We start from the raw sequence: 16359 nt of genomic DNA, 5'->3' as shown, positions 1-16359 counted from the left end.
ACAGAGGGAGGAAGAGGAGCTTTGTGCATGAGGAGGAGCAGCCATCCTGCTGTGGTTTGTGCTGCGATGTCCTGAAGGATCCGGTCTCTACCAACTGTGGTCACTGGTTCTGCAGACAGTGCACCAGTTCATACTGATGAAGCTGCCTCATCCCAGTATGAACTGGTGCACTGTCTGCAGAACCAGTGACCACAGTTGGTAGAGACCGGATCCTTCAGGACATCGCAGCACAAACCACAGCAGGATGGCTGCTCCTCCTCATGCACAAAGCTCCTCTTCCTCCCTCTGTTAAGAAAGTTCTTCATTTCTAATAATTTACCAACCCTTGATGAGAAACATTAGGGTGTGACACTGCTGACTCTAATAGTAACACCTAAAAAAGTTCATTTTCCATCAGGTCAGAGAAGGAAAATGGCCTTACTTTGTTCCAGATGATGCAGGTTCTTGGCTAAAGGCCAGAGGTGATTCTATGGACTTCAGAGACACACAGCTGGATCCTGAAGCTGCTGATGTTTGTATGTGGCTTTGGCCTCTGAAACACACATATAGTGTAAGGATCCATAAATTGGTAATAATTCAGTAATCTAGTTAAAGTGATTTACCTAAAAACACTGAATCACCTACTGAATAAAATATTTAAAAACTGATTTGTGAAAACATTTGATTTTAAATAATCCACAACACACAAAAAATATCTGACTTCCTTTCTGGATGAAATATAATCTGCTTTTACTTGGGCTGAATTTTTATGTAATATTTCATAGCAGTTATTTAGTTTTTCTTGAATATATTAGCTTCGTTCATTTTCCATCAAGTTGTTTATTCACTGATGGTTTGACCAAAATCCCTCCTGCTGGTTCAGTAAATACATATTTAAATGTATTAATTGGTCTGAATCCCAGAGGTGTTGGAGGAAAACTAGAGTCGCTGCTGTTGCTCAGGTTGGCGTCTAAATAATTATTAGAATTATAAAACTGTGGATGTTTTAAAATCCCCCTGTAATGACTGAATTTTAGTGGTCCTGGTTTAAAGTGCCTAAATGGAAAATTTGTAATTTCTGTAAAACTAAGAGGTTTTATTCTAAAAGGTTGTGAATTTACTCAGTGACCCAGCAGGGGGCAGACTTTGTTCAGAGATCCCAACAAACTAGTCAGTGCAATCTGGCTGAATTTTGTGCTCAAACAATAACATAAACCAGTGTTTATTATGATGTGAAACCCTCATAAGAAGCATTTCATACGTTATGTCTGACGGTTCATTGTGAGGAGCAGCAGGTTGGACTTTGGATTGGACGCTTGTCAGAGTCAGACAGCTGGATCCTGGAGACTCGTCTCTGTCCCGATCATCCTTCACTCTCACCTCCATCTTCTGCTCTTCAGTCTGTCTGGAAAAGAAACCAGTCAGCTTCTGTCTGAGCTGTCCTGCAAGGCAGAAAACTTAAATTGATTTCAGCAGGAAACGTGAATCTGATGAGACTTTAAAATGTCTGAAACTGTCTCAGGTGTTCAGAGGATCCTGCTTCATTCTGCTTTCTGGCACAGACATTAATACATCCAGCTGACATTCATCCTCTGAGCTGATCTCAAAGTCTGAAACATCGGATCGGCAGAGCGATGGGAAAACAGCTTCAACATGAGGAACTCAGCGGTTTCTGTAAATATCCAAAACTTTCTACCATCTGCCAGGAGAATCATGACAGTCATCTCAGCAGAAGGAACAAGTTCTCATGCTGAATTAGTTCTTTTGAGAAAACGCTGCATCATTTCTTTTCACAAATGACAGAATTATATTCAATAAACCTGAGTACTGCAACAGATTAAAAATGGAAATATTCCTAATGACTGGAAGGCTTAAAGAGTAAAAATCCAGCTTATTTACAGAATGTGAACAGAACAAGTTTCTGTTCAGCAGAAACCATTAAACTACTGAATGGCCAAAGTGGAGACAGAGAGCAGGAGGTTGTGCGGTTCTGTTTTACAAACCAGAGCGTTGCTGGAGACTCTTCTGGTTCTGGTTCCCTCCACGGCCCACAGAGACAAAACCCAAACGTTCGGTCAAACCTTTGCCAAGTCAGCTTCTTATTCTGATCCGACGAAACTAAATGGAGCCTGAACTGAGTGAGCACTGAGCGCTTCCCTTTTTTAACTTCTCAGAAATCATGACCATTGGATGTTTGAAGTTTAAAACGATGCAGAGTAATGTTTTTTATTTCGCTCTTCTGACCTTAAAAGATGGAGTTTGGGGCTTTAAGTCAAGAATATTTCATGTTTGTCATTTTCACCTCTAACTTGTAATTAATAGTTTAACTGTAGTCACTCTGTAAGCAAGGCTTCCACAGTTTCAATAAAGGCTACAGGAAGACAACAGCAATAGAAAGAACAGCAAAGACAGAGCAAGATTGTAGCTTTTTCTCACCAACCAAACAAGATCTTACTGATTATTAACAACGTATGGATCAGACAATAAATCTGTCAGGCAGGTCATGTGGTCCATGTTTGGAAAGTTAAACTAACTACTAAAAATGTAAGCATATAAAACACATGGAGGTAAATCTAACAGATGAAAATCATCTGCACTGGGAGATCAGATGTTTGCAGGTGTTCTGGGTGTCATTTGTGATCAGATCCAGCAGGAGGCAGCAGTGAGCCACAGTTAGCTCTGGTGTTTCTGACAGAAAGATGATAAACATGATATGAAGAGATGTGCTTTAAAGGAAGTCTGACTGGCAAGAGGAAGAACTGAGAACAAGAATAAAGTCAGAAATTAATCAGTGATTCAGGAACTATCGCCGACGTTTAAATACAAAAACAACAGACAAGAACAATAAGAGATAACCAGATTCACCAGAGGACAAAAGTCTTTCAGGTAAACATACTTAAAGATCCAAATCTAAACTTTTGTCCTAAGCTGTCAGATGGTCTCAGAGCAGAGAATGAGGGAAACATTGAGGGTCCAGACAGAAACTAGACAGACTGATGTGAAGCAGAAATGAATCACCTGTAAGAATCCCAGAGAAGTTTGGAGATGGAGTCTACAGTGAATATCTGACTGGATGTAAAGTCTGTCCATCAGAGATCATCATCAGTGGAACCAAACATTTCTACCCGGGTCGGTGCCAAACGTTCCTGCAGAGCCGTAAATAAATGATTCTGGTATCAGGAAGTCCTTCCACTGTGGCTTTAAGAGATTTATCCACATCCGACTGAAGAAGAGCCGTGTTGATACCGTGACCTTTGACCTCCAGCATGTTGATGCTGCTGCTTCTGTTGCTTTCTTAGCTTTGTTTCTGTCATGTTCTGAGACCCAACAGGAGGAATCCAGAATCATTTTACAGTTGATAACTAAAGCAGTAAAATAACAGCCGACAGCAGAAACCACAGGAGACCGTCAGGAAAGATCCAGGTTGGAAACACGGAGTGAAACGCTGAGCAGAGGAACAGGTGAGAGTCATTAGAGGAATAAACTACAGCAGAGAAAGTAGACATGGAGAATCCTGAGATCAGGTCAAAGCAGCTACTAAAACTGAACAAACGCTTTTATTTTTATTCCCACACTGAGGTGAAGTGAGGGACGATGTTTCTGCTCATCAGTCAGGATGTGTCTGCAGAAATGGGCCCCATACGAGGCAGATCACATCTTCCATCTGGGTGTTAGATTATCGTGGTTTCCTCCTCATTCATCAAACGTTTGGTTCTGTCAGTAATCATCCAGGCGGCGCTGGGCCGGGTTCTGGTTCTCCAGTTTGATTGGATCAGCCTGTTTCTTCCCTGTGTGACTGGATGTGATCATAATTAAAACTCACTGTAAACAGATAAATTAGGATCATTTTCCACACATTTTAGGCAAATTCACAGGATGAGTTGTTGAGCTGGAAGCCGGCTCACTTTCCGTTAAGCTAACAATAAAAACTCAAACTGTTGGAGTTTATTTAGCTGGTTTTCTTCTCTGCTCCCTGTTTTCTGTTCTGCTCGTCTGTTCTCACTTTATTTAAAAGAGTAAAACCTGTAAAAAATCCCTGGAGGTTTAAAATGACTGAAGATGCTATAAAGTCACAGAAATACTTTGTTTCCACGATCGATCTGCAGCTTCACTCGGGTTTCTAAACGTTCAGCAGTTAAACGATCAGCAAAGGTCTGAAGGTCTTAATGAAAAGCAGATTTTTCCCTCAGTGGGAGAAACATAAAACAAACCAGGAGGAAGGAAGGTTTTCTGGCAGTTTGGGGAGTAATTACTGTCAGAATGTGATCAGGTTCTGTGAGTCCAGCGGACCGGGCCGGGTCGGTGCCGCCAGTCAGTGTGTGGCCTGGAGATGAAACTTAGACAGGTTCACTGTGAGCTCATCTGCTTCCTTCCTCACATTGTTCAGCTTCCCTGCTGCTCTTCTTCAGCGTCTGGATTCTGGTCCTTCTGCTCGTTTTCAACCAGATTTTCATTTGGTGGGAAAAACAGAAGAACGGACAGAAGAACAGACGGACGGATGGACAATGTCTCAGAGAAACCAAACATTTGACTAGGGCTGCCACCCTGATCCCTTAAAATACGGAATCGTCCCGTATTGAACCGAAACGGGACGCGGTTTGTTCTGTATTTCTATAAATGTCCGATAGACTCGCCTATCACACACATACCAACACTAATTATAACAATAATGGCCAAAATAAAACACAGGATATATTTAGGTCAGCTAAATTCTGGAGGCGGGAGCTGAAGGACCCCTGAACCTGCGGACTGACGCTGTTGTCACGGTTGCCTAGAGACGGACACTGCGCAGCCGCGGTGAGCTGCTGTCAACACGGATCGTTTTAAAACGTCCTGACCAGATTCTCCACTAGAAGTAAAACCTCGTAAAGATACAGACGTGAGAAGGAAAACGCAAATCCCAGGCTGAACATGTTAGTGAGGATGAACACAGGCATTAAAACAAATGTGTGAGCTGCTGCATGAACGGATCAGGAGAGGAACACAGCAGACCTGATATGGTAACATTTTGCTATGACTAAGTTTCTTATTGTGCTTTTAGTCGACTATATTGGTTTGATTATTTGGTTATTTAATGTATAATAATATCAGCCAAATTAATACAAATGATCATTTAAAGAATGAATCAGATTAACAGTAAATACATAAATACTTCCCACTTTAAAAGGTTTGTTAGGGCTTTCTGTATGTTTTATTTTGAAATGTTTATATATTTTATGAATTCATTGTTCAGTGGTCATTAATGCACCAGACCCAGACCTGCAGCCCAGGGGCGGATCTAGATGGGGACCAACGGGGAACCAAAGAAGTTATACTAAATGTCTTATGTTAATACTCAGTAGTGGATCACTTTTATTTTTAACCTTCACAATTTTACTTTAACAATGAATTTAATATTATAGAACTGCACTTTTAGCTGCTGTATAGGATCAGACTTTCCATCTGCCAGGGATCTGCAGCCTGGATCTCTGGAGACACAAGTGGCTCTTTGGCTCATTTATTATATCAAATGATGAAATATTGCTCTGTTGTTGTTCACATAACATTTATACTTTTGGCTGAGGACACATTTTGAATATTAAATCAGGTGATATGATCAGTTACTCAGTACTTCGGTAGTTTACCAAATACTTTTTACACTGGCTTAACTAAACATGTTTAAGGTATGCTACGCTGATCGGAGTACCGTTTAGGAGTACTCTATGCATGAACAATTGCTCTGTGGGTCACTTTTTAACCTGTCATTCACAGGCTGTCATTCACAATGACAGGGGTGTCAAACTCCAGTCCTCTGCTGTCCTGCAGTGTTTAGATGCGCCACAGGTAAAAAACAGTGGAATGAAATGGCTTAATTACCTCCTCCCTGTGTAGATCGGTTCTCCTGAGCCTTGCTAATGACCTAATTATTCTTTTCAGGTGTGGTGCAGCAGAGGCACATCTAAAAGTTGCAGGACAGCGGCCCTTGAGGACTGGAGTTTGACACCCCTGTCACTAGAGGACCCAAATTTGGGTCCTCTCGACAGGTTAAAGACAAAAAACTGCCATATAATAATGTGCATCACTGCAGCGGCCGTCCCGCCCCATGAGAGTAGGGCGACGTGCCGTGGTGGGCGTCCCTCATTTTGGTTTCTGAACGGTGGCAACCCTACATCTGACTGACTCCACCTCGTCCCTGTTACCCACAAATCCTCTCCAAACTGGAAGCTGAAGAATAATGAAAGATTTTTCATTTCTTTTGTGTGAACTACTGAATTTTAATGAAGGACTTTTACAGAAGTAAATATGAGTTTCAACTTTAAAACAGTTCAAATGTTATGATGGGATGATTTACTGAATGAGGAATGAAGCATTTCCTCCAGGAAAACCTGATGTCTGCTGACATTTGGTTTCCGCTAAACTTCCTGCAGCAAAATGCAGCATTTAACGCTGCTGCAAAATGACAAAGAGCTGAAATGACCAACATCCAAAAGAAACTACAGCAAAAATTTAAATAATTAAAACCTAACTGATCTAGAGAAATCATCAGGAGACAGAAAAGCTAACAAAATTATTCTAGAAGGTTCAAAAATCAGCCACATTAGCAAAATAGTTTAAGTGCATTCAGTTTAGTTCAGTTCCTCTCAGCCAGTTCAGTAAAGGTAAATGTATTTCAACTAATTTTGGTCAGTTTGACTGAGTTTAGTTCAGTTTAAAGTTTTTCTCTTTCTGATATTTTCCGGCAGTTTTGGTGTCGTGTGACTTCAGGTTTCCGGCTATAAATCTTCAACCTGTCAGACGCATCATCCCGATGACGTACGCTCCCTGAAGGCACCAATAATCTTTTCTGTGACATCAGCTTGTGATGAGCCAACAGCAACAGAAGATGTTTGTTCTGCTGTGTTTCCATGTTTTCCTCTCCTGGTTCAGTGGAACAAACTGAATTAAAGGTTGATTTCCAGAGAGCAGAGAAACAGAACCAGAGAGCATGAAGCCTGATGGAGAGCTAACTCTCATCCCGTCTCGTTTCTCCTCCAGATCCTGACATCGTGTCAGATGAAAGCTTTATTCCTCTCCAGGTTCAGATGCTGCAGATCCAGTGTTCAGTTTCCTTCCCCTGCAGCGGCTCAGAGCTTCAGCTGCGTCTCACTTCCTCCTCCATCGTTGTGATTCAGCGGAGCCTCCTCGGCTGATGGGATGTAAATCTGTCAGCTGGGGACAGATTGAAGTGGAAGGTAATAATGCTGCGGGCCGCACAGCTGGCCTCACATTTACACAAGAGTTCAGATTTGTGTGGGAGATTTTAATATTCATGCAGCTTCACAGCCTCGTTTTATGAAAATCTTTTCATCGTTACATGTAAAAGTCCAACGTGGGAAACTGAGACCTGCAGAGTCTCTCTGCTTTCTTTACGCATCATTTAAATTCTTTAGGATTCAGCAGATTAATGCCGTTTATTTCCTGATTCAGTTTTGATCTGTTCTGTAAATGATCAGCCTCACTGGGATTTCCACGCCCAGCTCAGGTTGAGTTTAGTTTGTTTATTTGAAACATAATTAAAACACCCTGATGACCGGATCAGGTTCCCTCTGCAGCTTTATGGTTTCTGATATGTGGCAATAAAACAGGAAACTAAAGACGCTCGTCAAATCAACCAGTGATGATCTTCGTTTCATCATCTGTAACGACGGTCAGCAGGCGACCAGACCGGAGCTCAGAACCAAACCTGGTGAGGTAAAACTGGACCTGAGGTCACAGAGGTCAGAGACGGAGGGAGCAGAGATTCACGGTGAGCTGCTGCAGGTCAGAGGTCAGAGGCTGGTCTTCCTGCAGGTGCAGCCCAGCTGCCCCGTCAGCCTGACTCAGCGTTCTTCGTCAGCAGCTGCTCCTTCTGAAGTGGCTCTGCTGGTTCTGTGACGTCATGGATCTGCGGTCTGGTTCTGATGCAGCATCAAAGTTGGACTTGTGAGCCAGAAAGCTTCAGAGTCTGGGCCGCTGCTGCTTTCCGGTGATTCTGACTCGGAAACTTTCCCAGATTTAACTGGTCCTGGTCCGACGTCCAAACAGCTGCAGCAGCAAATTAACGCTCCTAAAACATGAGTCCTGAGAAATGTCCTGTTGTTAATTTGTAATGGATCCATTTGAATCATGGTTCTGATTCAAAGTTCTGGAGCTGAACCTGAAACTCAACACTTTCTAAACGGATCTTTGGGTCTTTAAACGGTTCTTGTAACATCTTTTATTCATATTCTGTGTTAATGTTTTCTTATCTTAAACCTTAAGATAATGAAACGGACCAGAATGTTCCCGTCACCTTCCTGTAACTCTATACATGTCCCTATCAGGTTTATGCTGAATCTCTCAATTTGGCCAGATTAGGGTGATGGGAAGGAAACCCTCCAAAATAAAAGATAAATCATCAGAATCCCAGAGGAAATGTGAAAAGTCTGCTCAGCTGTCAGAGGAAACATCGATTCCTGCAACGATTCTTCATCTTTCCAATGACAAAGAGACATGCAGTGTAGATAAATGTCAATTTGCAATTTATTATTAATTTCCATATTTATGGTTGTTTCATTATTTATTTGAATCTAAACCTACCAGGGAACAACTGTAAAATAATTTGGGGCTCCAGTGACTATGGAGGAGCAGGAAGTTCATGTGTGACTGGTTTCCCTGCAGATGATTGATTGCTCATCATATCGTATCGCATCGCTCATTTTATTGTATCGTTCATCGCATCGTTCATATCATATCGCTCATCACATCGTATTGTCCATCGTATCATTCAGTTTATCGTATCGCATCACTCATTTTATTGTATCGCTCATATCGTATCGCTCATCGCATCGTATCACTCATTTTATTGTATCGCCCATATAGCATCGCTCATTTTATCATATAGCTCATTGCATCGTTCATTGCATATCATTCATTTTATTGTATCGCTCATATCGTATCGCTCATCGTATCGTACCACTCTTATCGTATTGCTCATCGCATCGTATCGCTCATTTTATCGTATCGCTCATCATGCTCAGACTTCGCTGACACTCAGAGGTTAAAACGACGTCAGGCTGAACTTCCTGCAGAGCTTCAGTTTCAGTCGATCAGTTTGAACTTCTGGTTTGAATTTCTTTGTCTTTATTTTCTGAAAGGTTTTAAGGAGCTGTAGCTTTTATCCCAGTAAATTCCTCCTGAACTCCCTCTGCCCAGTTAAAGTCCTGCTGGTCCCAGTTTGTTCCCAGTCCGCTGGTGCTGCAGCGTACCTGAGCGACCTGCACAGAGGCGACCCCTCCCAGTGGCGCCGCCTCCGGCGGGTCGCTGTGGGGAACGTTTGAAGTGTCTGTAGGTGTTTCATTTCATGTCGCGTTTGGTCAGCCTGCCTTCATATGCAGGAGGGAGGTTTACATCGAACTCTGAATCTGACCAGCAGACCGAACACAGCGGAGGAAATGAGGAGACGAACAGGAAGCTGCTGCAGATGAAGGTTTGAAGCTTCAGCTCTCAAAGGGAAAGAAGTGAAATCAGTTAGAAGGAAAAAATGCTGCAGATCAGCTGAACCCATCCTCTCTTTTCACATTTAAGATTTTGCATAAATATTTAAAGAGATTTCCAGGAACTGAAGCTTTGAATGTTTCTCCACACATCATGATCCGCTTTTCCCTAAACTTTAATCACCAAGCAGCAGCCGGAGCAGCTTCCTCATCCTCATCATCAGACTTTGTTTGGTTGAAGTGTGGAACGCCACAAAGCCACTCCCTGACAGGAAGTGGATGGTTTTGATCGAGGCGATACAAGAGAAGATCTGCAAGTCCAAAACATAAAGGTCACATGGAAAACTCTGATGAGATTTCATTTTAGAGATTTTTGTCATCATTGTAGCTCCTTATGTAGCACAGACCTTCAGACAGATCTGATAGATCTGCAGTTTGTGTTTGTTGTGTTGTCTTTCACCGATATTTAACTTGGTTTGATGCTCTGAAACACTGAAGTGACAATAATTCCTGTTTCTGCTTGTGGTTCTTTATTTCTGATTTATGGACATTCTGTGTCTCTGACTCTAAATTGTCTGTTTTTGGTTCTGTCAGTAGTTGTTCTGTTATTTTGGTTCTAATAATACTAGTAAAGGTATTCTTCTTCTTCTTCATGATTCTTTATCTATTTCTCTCTGAAGCTTCACAGATCCAATGCAGAGAACCAGGTGAGATGAACAGAACAGTTTATTGGGTTTTCCAGCTGACTAATCAGAGCTGGGGTGGAGGTGTGTGTGTGTGTGTGTGTGTGTGTGTGTGTGCGTGTGTGTGCGTGTGTTCTCCAGGTGTTGGAAAAAACTCACACATTTCCTGAATACGTTTTCTCCTGAATGATGACATCATCCTTTCATCTCTCAGTCTCAGAGTTTTTCATCCTGAACAGAAAAGTTACTGAGTTTTCTGTGGGTCACACAGAACCAGAACCAGAACCCAGCAGCTCTGACTGCACAGAGTCTGGTACCGGCCTGACTTTCATCTGAAGGATGTAAGGATGAGCTGTTGTGTTAATGACTGGAGGTTTTTCATGTTTTCATATGTGTGTGTGTGGTCCGGTCCTAATGCTGTGGATTCTTTAAAGGTTTAGTGTGAGTAACAGTTTGGTAAAGGTTGGTGTTAGTGTTTGTTAACAGTGCTTGTTGTTAACATATTGTTTTTATCTTTTTCTCAAAGATAAAAACATGAACTGATGTCAGATTCTGTCAAACGACGTTTGATCTGCTGAGTCACAAAGGAAAAAGACTGAAGAGATGGCTGGTTGGTTCAGACTGATGTAAGTCCAGGTGTGTGTGTGTGTGTGTGTGTGTGTTGTGTGTGTCTGCGTGTGTGTGTATGCGTGTCACTACTATTAATTAAACCTGATAATTAATGTGAACTGATGATGCCATGATGTTTAATGTGTTAAAACAAGATGTAAACTGACTCAGCAGAATGAAGACATTCATTCTGCTGAGAATGAATGTCACCAAATCTCGTGTTTTAAATCTGCCGGCAGATTTAAGTTTCCGTCTCTTTCAGTCACATTTTGGGTATTAAAGTTTTGAAATGAAAAATATTTACATTTTTCTGGGTTTAAATATTTGTGCATCAGTGGTAAACATGTGATTATATGCGGTTTAAAGCTAATCTAGTGGGAACATGTAACATATAATGACAGCCTGCTGCTCGGCCGTCCCGGCGCTGGACCAACCGGGTCGGGTCATTTGGCAGTGACGGCCCAGACGGCTTACAGAAAGCAGACGTTTGTTTGTGCGTTTCTCTGGAACCTGATTCTCTGCTGTCGCCTCTAATTGCTGCTTTGCACAAACACTTTTTCTGCGAAGCTCCACGTTCTGACCAGTGTTTGCTTCTTCTGTTTAATTTATCCTCCTATTTATACTCAGAGCACTTTAAGATGCAAACATGTTGGGTCCAGACTGACACACAGAAAGTGAATTTCTCCTCCCAGATTCTGCTGGTGTTTTCTGCTATCGGCTTAATGACGGCAGCAGATGAATGTTTCATGCTGTGCTGTAAAATGAGAGATGTTTACGCAACGTTATTTATTTTTGATGATCTGTGATCAAACAGACGCTCCTCCGTCCTCACATGAGATCATGGGAGTCGAACCTTCTGCTTCAATCAGGAGCTGCTGATCATCATCAGCTTCCTGCTCTGCAGCGTCCAGGTGTGACATAACAACACAAAGCAATGACGTCAGCTGTTCATCACTCCACAGAAGGTCAAAGGTCATCTCCAAACCACCATTTTCCAAGAGGAAAACATCTCATCAGCTTTGGATCTTTCCAAGAGTGGATGTCCAAAAAGATTTAGCCCAAAGCAGAGAACTCGCATCTCAGACTCTACAGGCCTCAGTTAGCAGGACAAAGGTTAAAGGTCACCTCAGCACAGGCAGAAGGAGAGCTTCATGAGGGCTGATCCAAAAAGGAAACTGAGGCCAGGAAAGCAGGTAAGGATCTGACCTGATCAGATTCATCGGACAATGAGCAACAGAATAACTTGTCCTGTTGCAGTTTAAAAAAATCTGTTTTAGTGAAAATATGTGACAGTACTGGATCCAGTCCTCCAGGTTCTGGTCCGGTTCATGCCTCCTCCTGCTGTGTTCTGCTGATTACCATAAAGTGAAGCTGGAGCTGGAACAGGAACCAAGCCGGACTCTGCTGCTGGTCCAACAGATTTCTGTTTTCATCTGAGCCACGGTCCAACATGGCCGTTCTCTGAAAGCTCAGACGTTCCTCAGTCTGCATGGAAATGTTTCATTCAGGAACAAACCAGGTCTGAAAAAGGAAACACAGGACATATTAGGAAATGATGAACCAACAGTAGGAGAAACTCTCCAGATTCCTGTTCAGCTGCAGGTTTTACCTTCAGAGTCACATCCTGAACATCATCACAGGTCTGAGACGTCGCCATGACAACCAAACTGCCTTTGACCTGAACCTAGAGGAACGAAGCAATGAATCAAACGTTTAATTTCAGTTGAGTTCAAGGCCATTTGCATTTCCACCAATAGAAATATTACTAAATGAGGTCCACAGAGCTTTCTGTCCGATCCAGTTCTGGTTCTGTACTGACCCAAATGTTCCTCTGCTTCAGTTTTAGTTAGGATGAAGAACATCCTCTCTTTCCCATCATCAAATTGCTGTAATAACTCATGAGTCAAATGAATATGTTTCAGCATAAATCACTTTAAAACTTTCTAACAGAATCTCTTTCTCAGACTCTAACGCAGAGTCAGCTTCCCAAAGCTGAACTTCTCCAGTTTATTTCCCAGAAAGTGAGAGAGTTGTTGTCCTTCAGTGGAGGCGTCACAAGTTGGACGTCCCGTCATCAGGCTGTCCCACTCAAACACACGGCAGCTTCCTGTTGCTCTCTTTCTCTGCTGCAGGAGAAACCCAGAATGACTTCCTGCAGCTGGAAGCGGCTTAGGGAGGTTCTACTGACGGCACCTAGCAGCAGAACCTGGGAGCTGTAAATAAAGATTTGGGATAAACACGACAGATTTATATTGGATGTTTCAGCTTGGCGGACGCTCCTGCCTCAGATCTCCAGGTGAAAACATTTAGGAAAGTATGTGACCCACCCTGAGCCGGCTCGCATGGCTGGAGGATTACGGAGCCGACAGCAGATCTTTGGACCCGGCCCTGCAGTCATATCAGGTCAGGACCGTCTCTGACGGTCCTCCTGCGTCGATGCAGTCGGATCGCACCACCGGCTTCCCAGTACCGACAGGACGGTTCATCCATCCGAATCCGAAATAAAACACCTGATTTATATTTACGGCTGCGCCATTAAAACGGAAAGTTCAAATGAAAACACCGAGGTGAGGAAGAACTGCCGGTTCTGGTTCTGGAACATTTGTCTATAGAAACAATAATCAGAAATATTCACAAATAAAACATTCCTTTCTAATAAAAGTTTGTCTCTGAATCGATCAGAGATTCTGACTTTTTGAACCAAATGCCACAAATTTATGTTTCATTTTCACTTAATTTAATGTAATGATGAAAAAAATCAGCTTCTTATTTCAGCTGCAAACTGAAACGAGGCAGAAAAGAAGGAAATAAAACAGAGTCTCTATGAAACGATGTTCTGGAAGGTTCTGGTTCGGTAGGTGAAAGTATCAGAACATCACAGATGATCAGATGGTTTCAGTCCCACTGCAGCAGATCCATCTGAACACAAAACCTGAAACACACAGAAAGCTCAGGAGAAACTTAATCAAATTAAACATTTAATACAGAATGAGAAACAAAGATTTAACCCTTTGGAGCCAAAGAATCTCCACTTTCAGTAATAAAGTTTTTGTTTCTGCTCCTTTGTTCCAGCGGTAAAACGTGGATCCTCTGTATGTTTACAGACTTCACTGCCATGTTCAGGAGTCCTTGAGCAGTTTTACCCTCATCTATCAAATTATCTGGAGACTTCAGCCTGGAAACAAGATAGGAAGTAGAAGAAGATGAAGCGTGTTTGATCCTGCGTCTCTGGACGGTTGGCTGTGAGGACGTCCTCGTGTGGGACGCAGAGTTTGAGAGGACGCCGTGTCCTTCAGAGGACTTTCAGAGTTCTGACTCCGCTTGGCGGCTCAGGTGAGATTCAGGTTCAGCTCTGGGTCCCTTTAACAAACCGTGTGTGTGTGTGTGTGTGTGTGTGTGTGTGTTACATAAAGCACTCAGAGCTCTTCAGAGACAGAAGAGGCGACACATTCACACACAAACACACACTCTGGGGGAAGATGATGCACAAAGCGAGTAAAAGAGAAAACAGACGACAGAACTTCAAAAAGCCGAGGAGATCAGAAGCATCCACTCCGCCGCTTCCTTCGTCATTATGCGCAGGAGAACGACAGGAGTGAGGGATGAGACCCGCTAACGAGGGAGAGACGGAGGGAGAGAGAGAAGAAGTCAAGGATGGAAAAGAGACAGGAAGACAGAGATTAACCTGGAGGAAACGGGAAACACAGAACAAATGGAGGTTCAGAGAACTGATGATGATGATGACAGGTGAAGATCCCAGGCAGGTGCAGTCGTCCTGCAGTGAGTCTTTGCTGCGTCTGATGGAGGAAAACTTGACCACCTCTCTTCCTCTGCTGCTCCTTTTCAGATGAAATTAACCCATTTGGATCAGAACCGGCTTCCTCAGAAACCTGAACCAGCCGACACACTGCAACCGGGCCGACAGACCTGGAATGGACCTGGAACCAGAACCTTGTGGCTGTTTGTATTAAAGCTGTTTTCTGATGTTCTGTCAGGAGCAGAGGGCGGCTGGATGATCGGACCGGCCCGGCTGGATGTTCGGACCGACCCGGCTGGATGTTCGGACCGGCCCGGATGGATGATCCGGCTGCATGATCGGACCGGCCCGGCTGCATGATTGGACCGACCCGGCTGGATGATCGGACCGACCTGGCTGGATGTTCGGACCGGCCCGGCTCTGTGACCTCTCCCTCCCGGCCCGGCGGCGGTACCACAGGGTTCTGCTCCTGGTTTCCTCTCCCTGTGCGGTTCCTGCTCCTCCCTGCTGCCCGTCAGGTTGGACCGGCTGCCTGCGGCGCTTTGGCCCAAACTCACTCTGTGGTCGGCTGGTTTCCCAGAACTGCTTCAGCGAAACAGACAAAACAATCCTTCACTCGTCTCAGCAACATTTTACCTGGAAATGAGGGAAAAGTGCTGCGGGTTCGAGTCCCGGCCTGGTGACCTTTGACACGTCTTCCTCTTTCCTGTCTGACCTGAAAAGGCCACTAGAGCCACGAAAACCTTTAAAAATAAAACATTCCAGACTCCTGCAGTTCATCTTTAGAAACAGCAGAGCTGAAGCTGGATGGAGGAAACCATGACCTTTGACCCTCCTGCTGATGTCACACAACCTGCAGACCAGGTTTAAACAGACATGATATTTAACCAGGTCAGATTTCTGAAGCTCAGTTACTTTAATATACAGCAGAGTACTAAAGACGCTTTTTAAAAACAGCCTTAAATAATTTATAATACGAGAATAAGATCAAAATAATACAGAAAGTAGTAATTTTATGAGAACTCACAAAAACTGCATCATAATGAGGGGTGTTGAGTGTTGTGTAAACGTTTAGTGTCAGTTTTACAGATAAATACTCTTTAACATCAGATTATCATTTAAATGATTTTTCAGAAACAACCACATGAACATCAGAGCCTGATGACTAGCAGAGCTTTTAAAATGACTTTTTCTCAGTTTTACAACTTTCTTTTAGTAATATTTCTGTTTTATTCTACTGATATAATGAATTGACTCTCATAATGAATTTGTTAATAAATTTTAAAAACCTTTCCCTTCCCCGTTGTGTTAAAGGAAAACCTCCTGATAATCTGGCTCTTTGTTCTGCTGCACCGTGTTTTGTCTTTGAACTCTTTGTTTCCTGATGGAGCTTCTGGTTCTGAGAACATAAATATTGTTCATGAAGGTCATCTGCAGCAGAGGCATTCCTGAATTTCAGCCTGCTGAGAACTTATGCATTTAATAAAGGTCAGATAAAACGTGTGAAGGTTTAGGGTTAGCTCCAGTGGCAGGACTCATCCTGCCACTGGATGGCCTCAGCCAGCGTCACGCCGCGGCTCGTCCTGCCGTCTGATGTGAGGAAGAAGCTTCTTCTTTGGTTTGGTTATGCTGCCGTCTCATTCATATTTCAGCGTTTCTGTTTGGGACTTTAATGTTTACACTTGGACCGGAGCCGCGCTGCAGCACGAGTCTGTGTGAAGTGACCTCTGACCCCACAGGGCCGGCCGAGGCGTTGGTCAGCAGCCTGACAGGAAGTGAGGTGGTCCCAACGTAAACAGACAGGATTTATCCAGATCCTGCGGCGGTTTTCAGCGCTTTGTGGCCTTAAAAGGCTTCA

The 16359-nt window shown here is 43.3% G+C and overlaps 1 protein-coding gene across 2 annotated transcripts; it reads right to left on the bottom strand.

The window, feature by feature from the left end:
• Positions 1-10: 10 nt before the first annotated feature.
• LOC106964713 (E3 ubiquitin-protein ligase TRAF7-like) lies at positions 11-16009 on the bottom strand. Of its 2 annotated transcripts, XR_001428482.1 has the most exons (7): positions 15873-16009; positions 13072-15836; positions 12354-12957; positions 12104-12265; positions 1241-1380; positions 422-532; positions 11-285 (listed from the first exon to the last, which is right to left on the bottom strand). XR_001428482.1 is itself a non-coding variant. In XM_015060384.1 (5 exons), the coding sequence occupies exons 2-5, from the start codon at positions 12233-12235 to the stop codon at positions 129-131; spliced, it is 540 nt and encodes a 179-aa protein (XP_014915870.1). In that variant the 5' UTR covers positions 12236-12265; positions 12354-13063; the 3' UTR covers positions 11-128. The 2 variants fall into 2 exon arrangements, 1 of the variants encoding a protein (XP_014915870.1); XM_015060384.1 differs by lacking the exons at positions 13072-15836; positions 15873-16009 and having other exon boundaries at positions 12354-13063.
• Between the last annotated feature and the right edge of the window lie 350 nt (positions 16010-16359).

The sequence above is a fragment of the Poecilia latipinna genome, unplaced genomic scaffold (assembly GCF_001443285.1).
Source record: "Poecilia latipinna isolate Pla-1442-1.1 unplaced genomic scaffold, P_latipinna-1.0 Scaffold1706, whole genome shotgun sequence".
In the NCBI taxonomy this organism is placed as follows: domain Eukaryota; kingdom Metazoa; phylum Chordata; class Actinopteri; order Cyprinodontiformes; family Poeciliidae; genus Poecilia; species Poecilia latipinna.
Note: the sequence above shows the minus strand (reverse complement) of the source record. Positions and strands in the feature narration are given on the sequence as shown.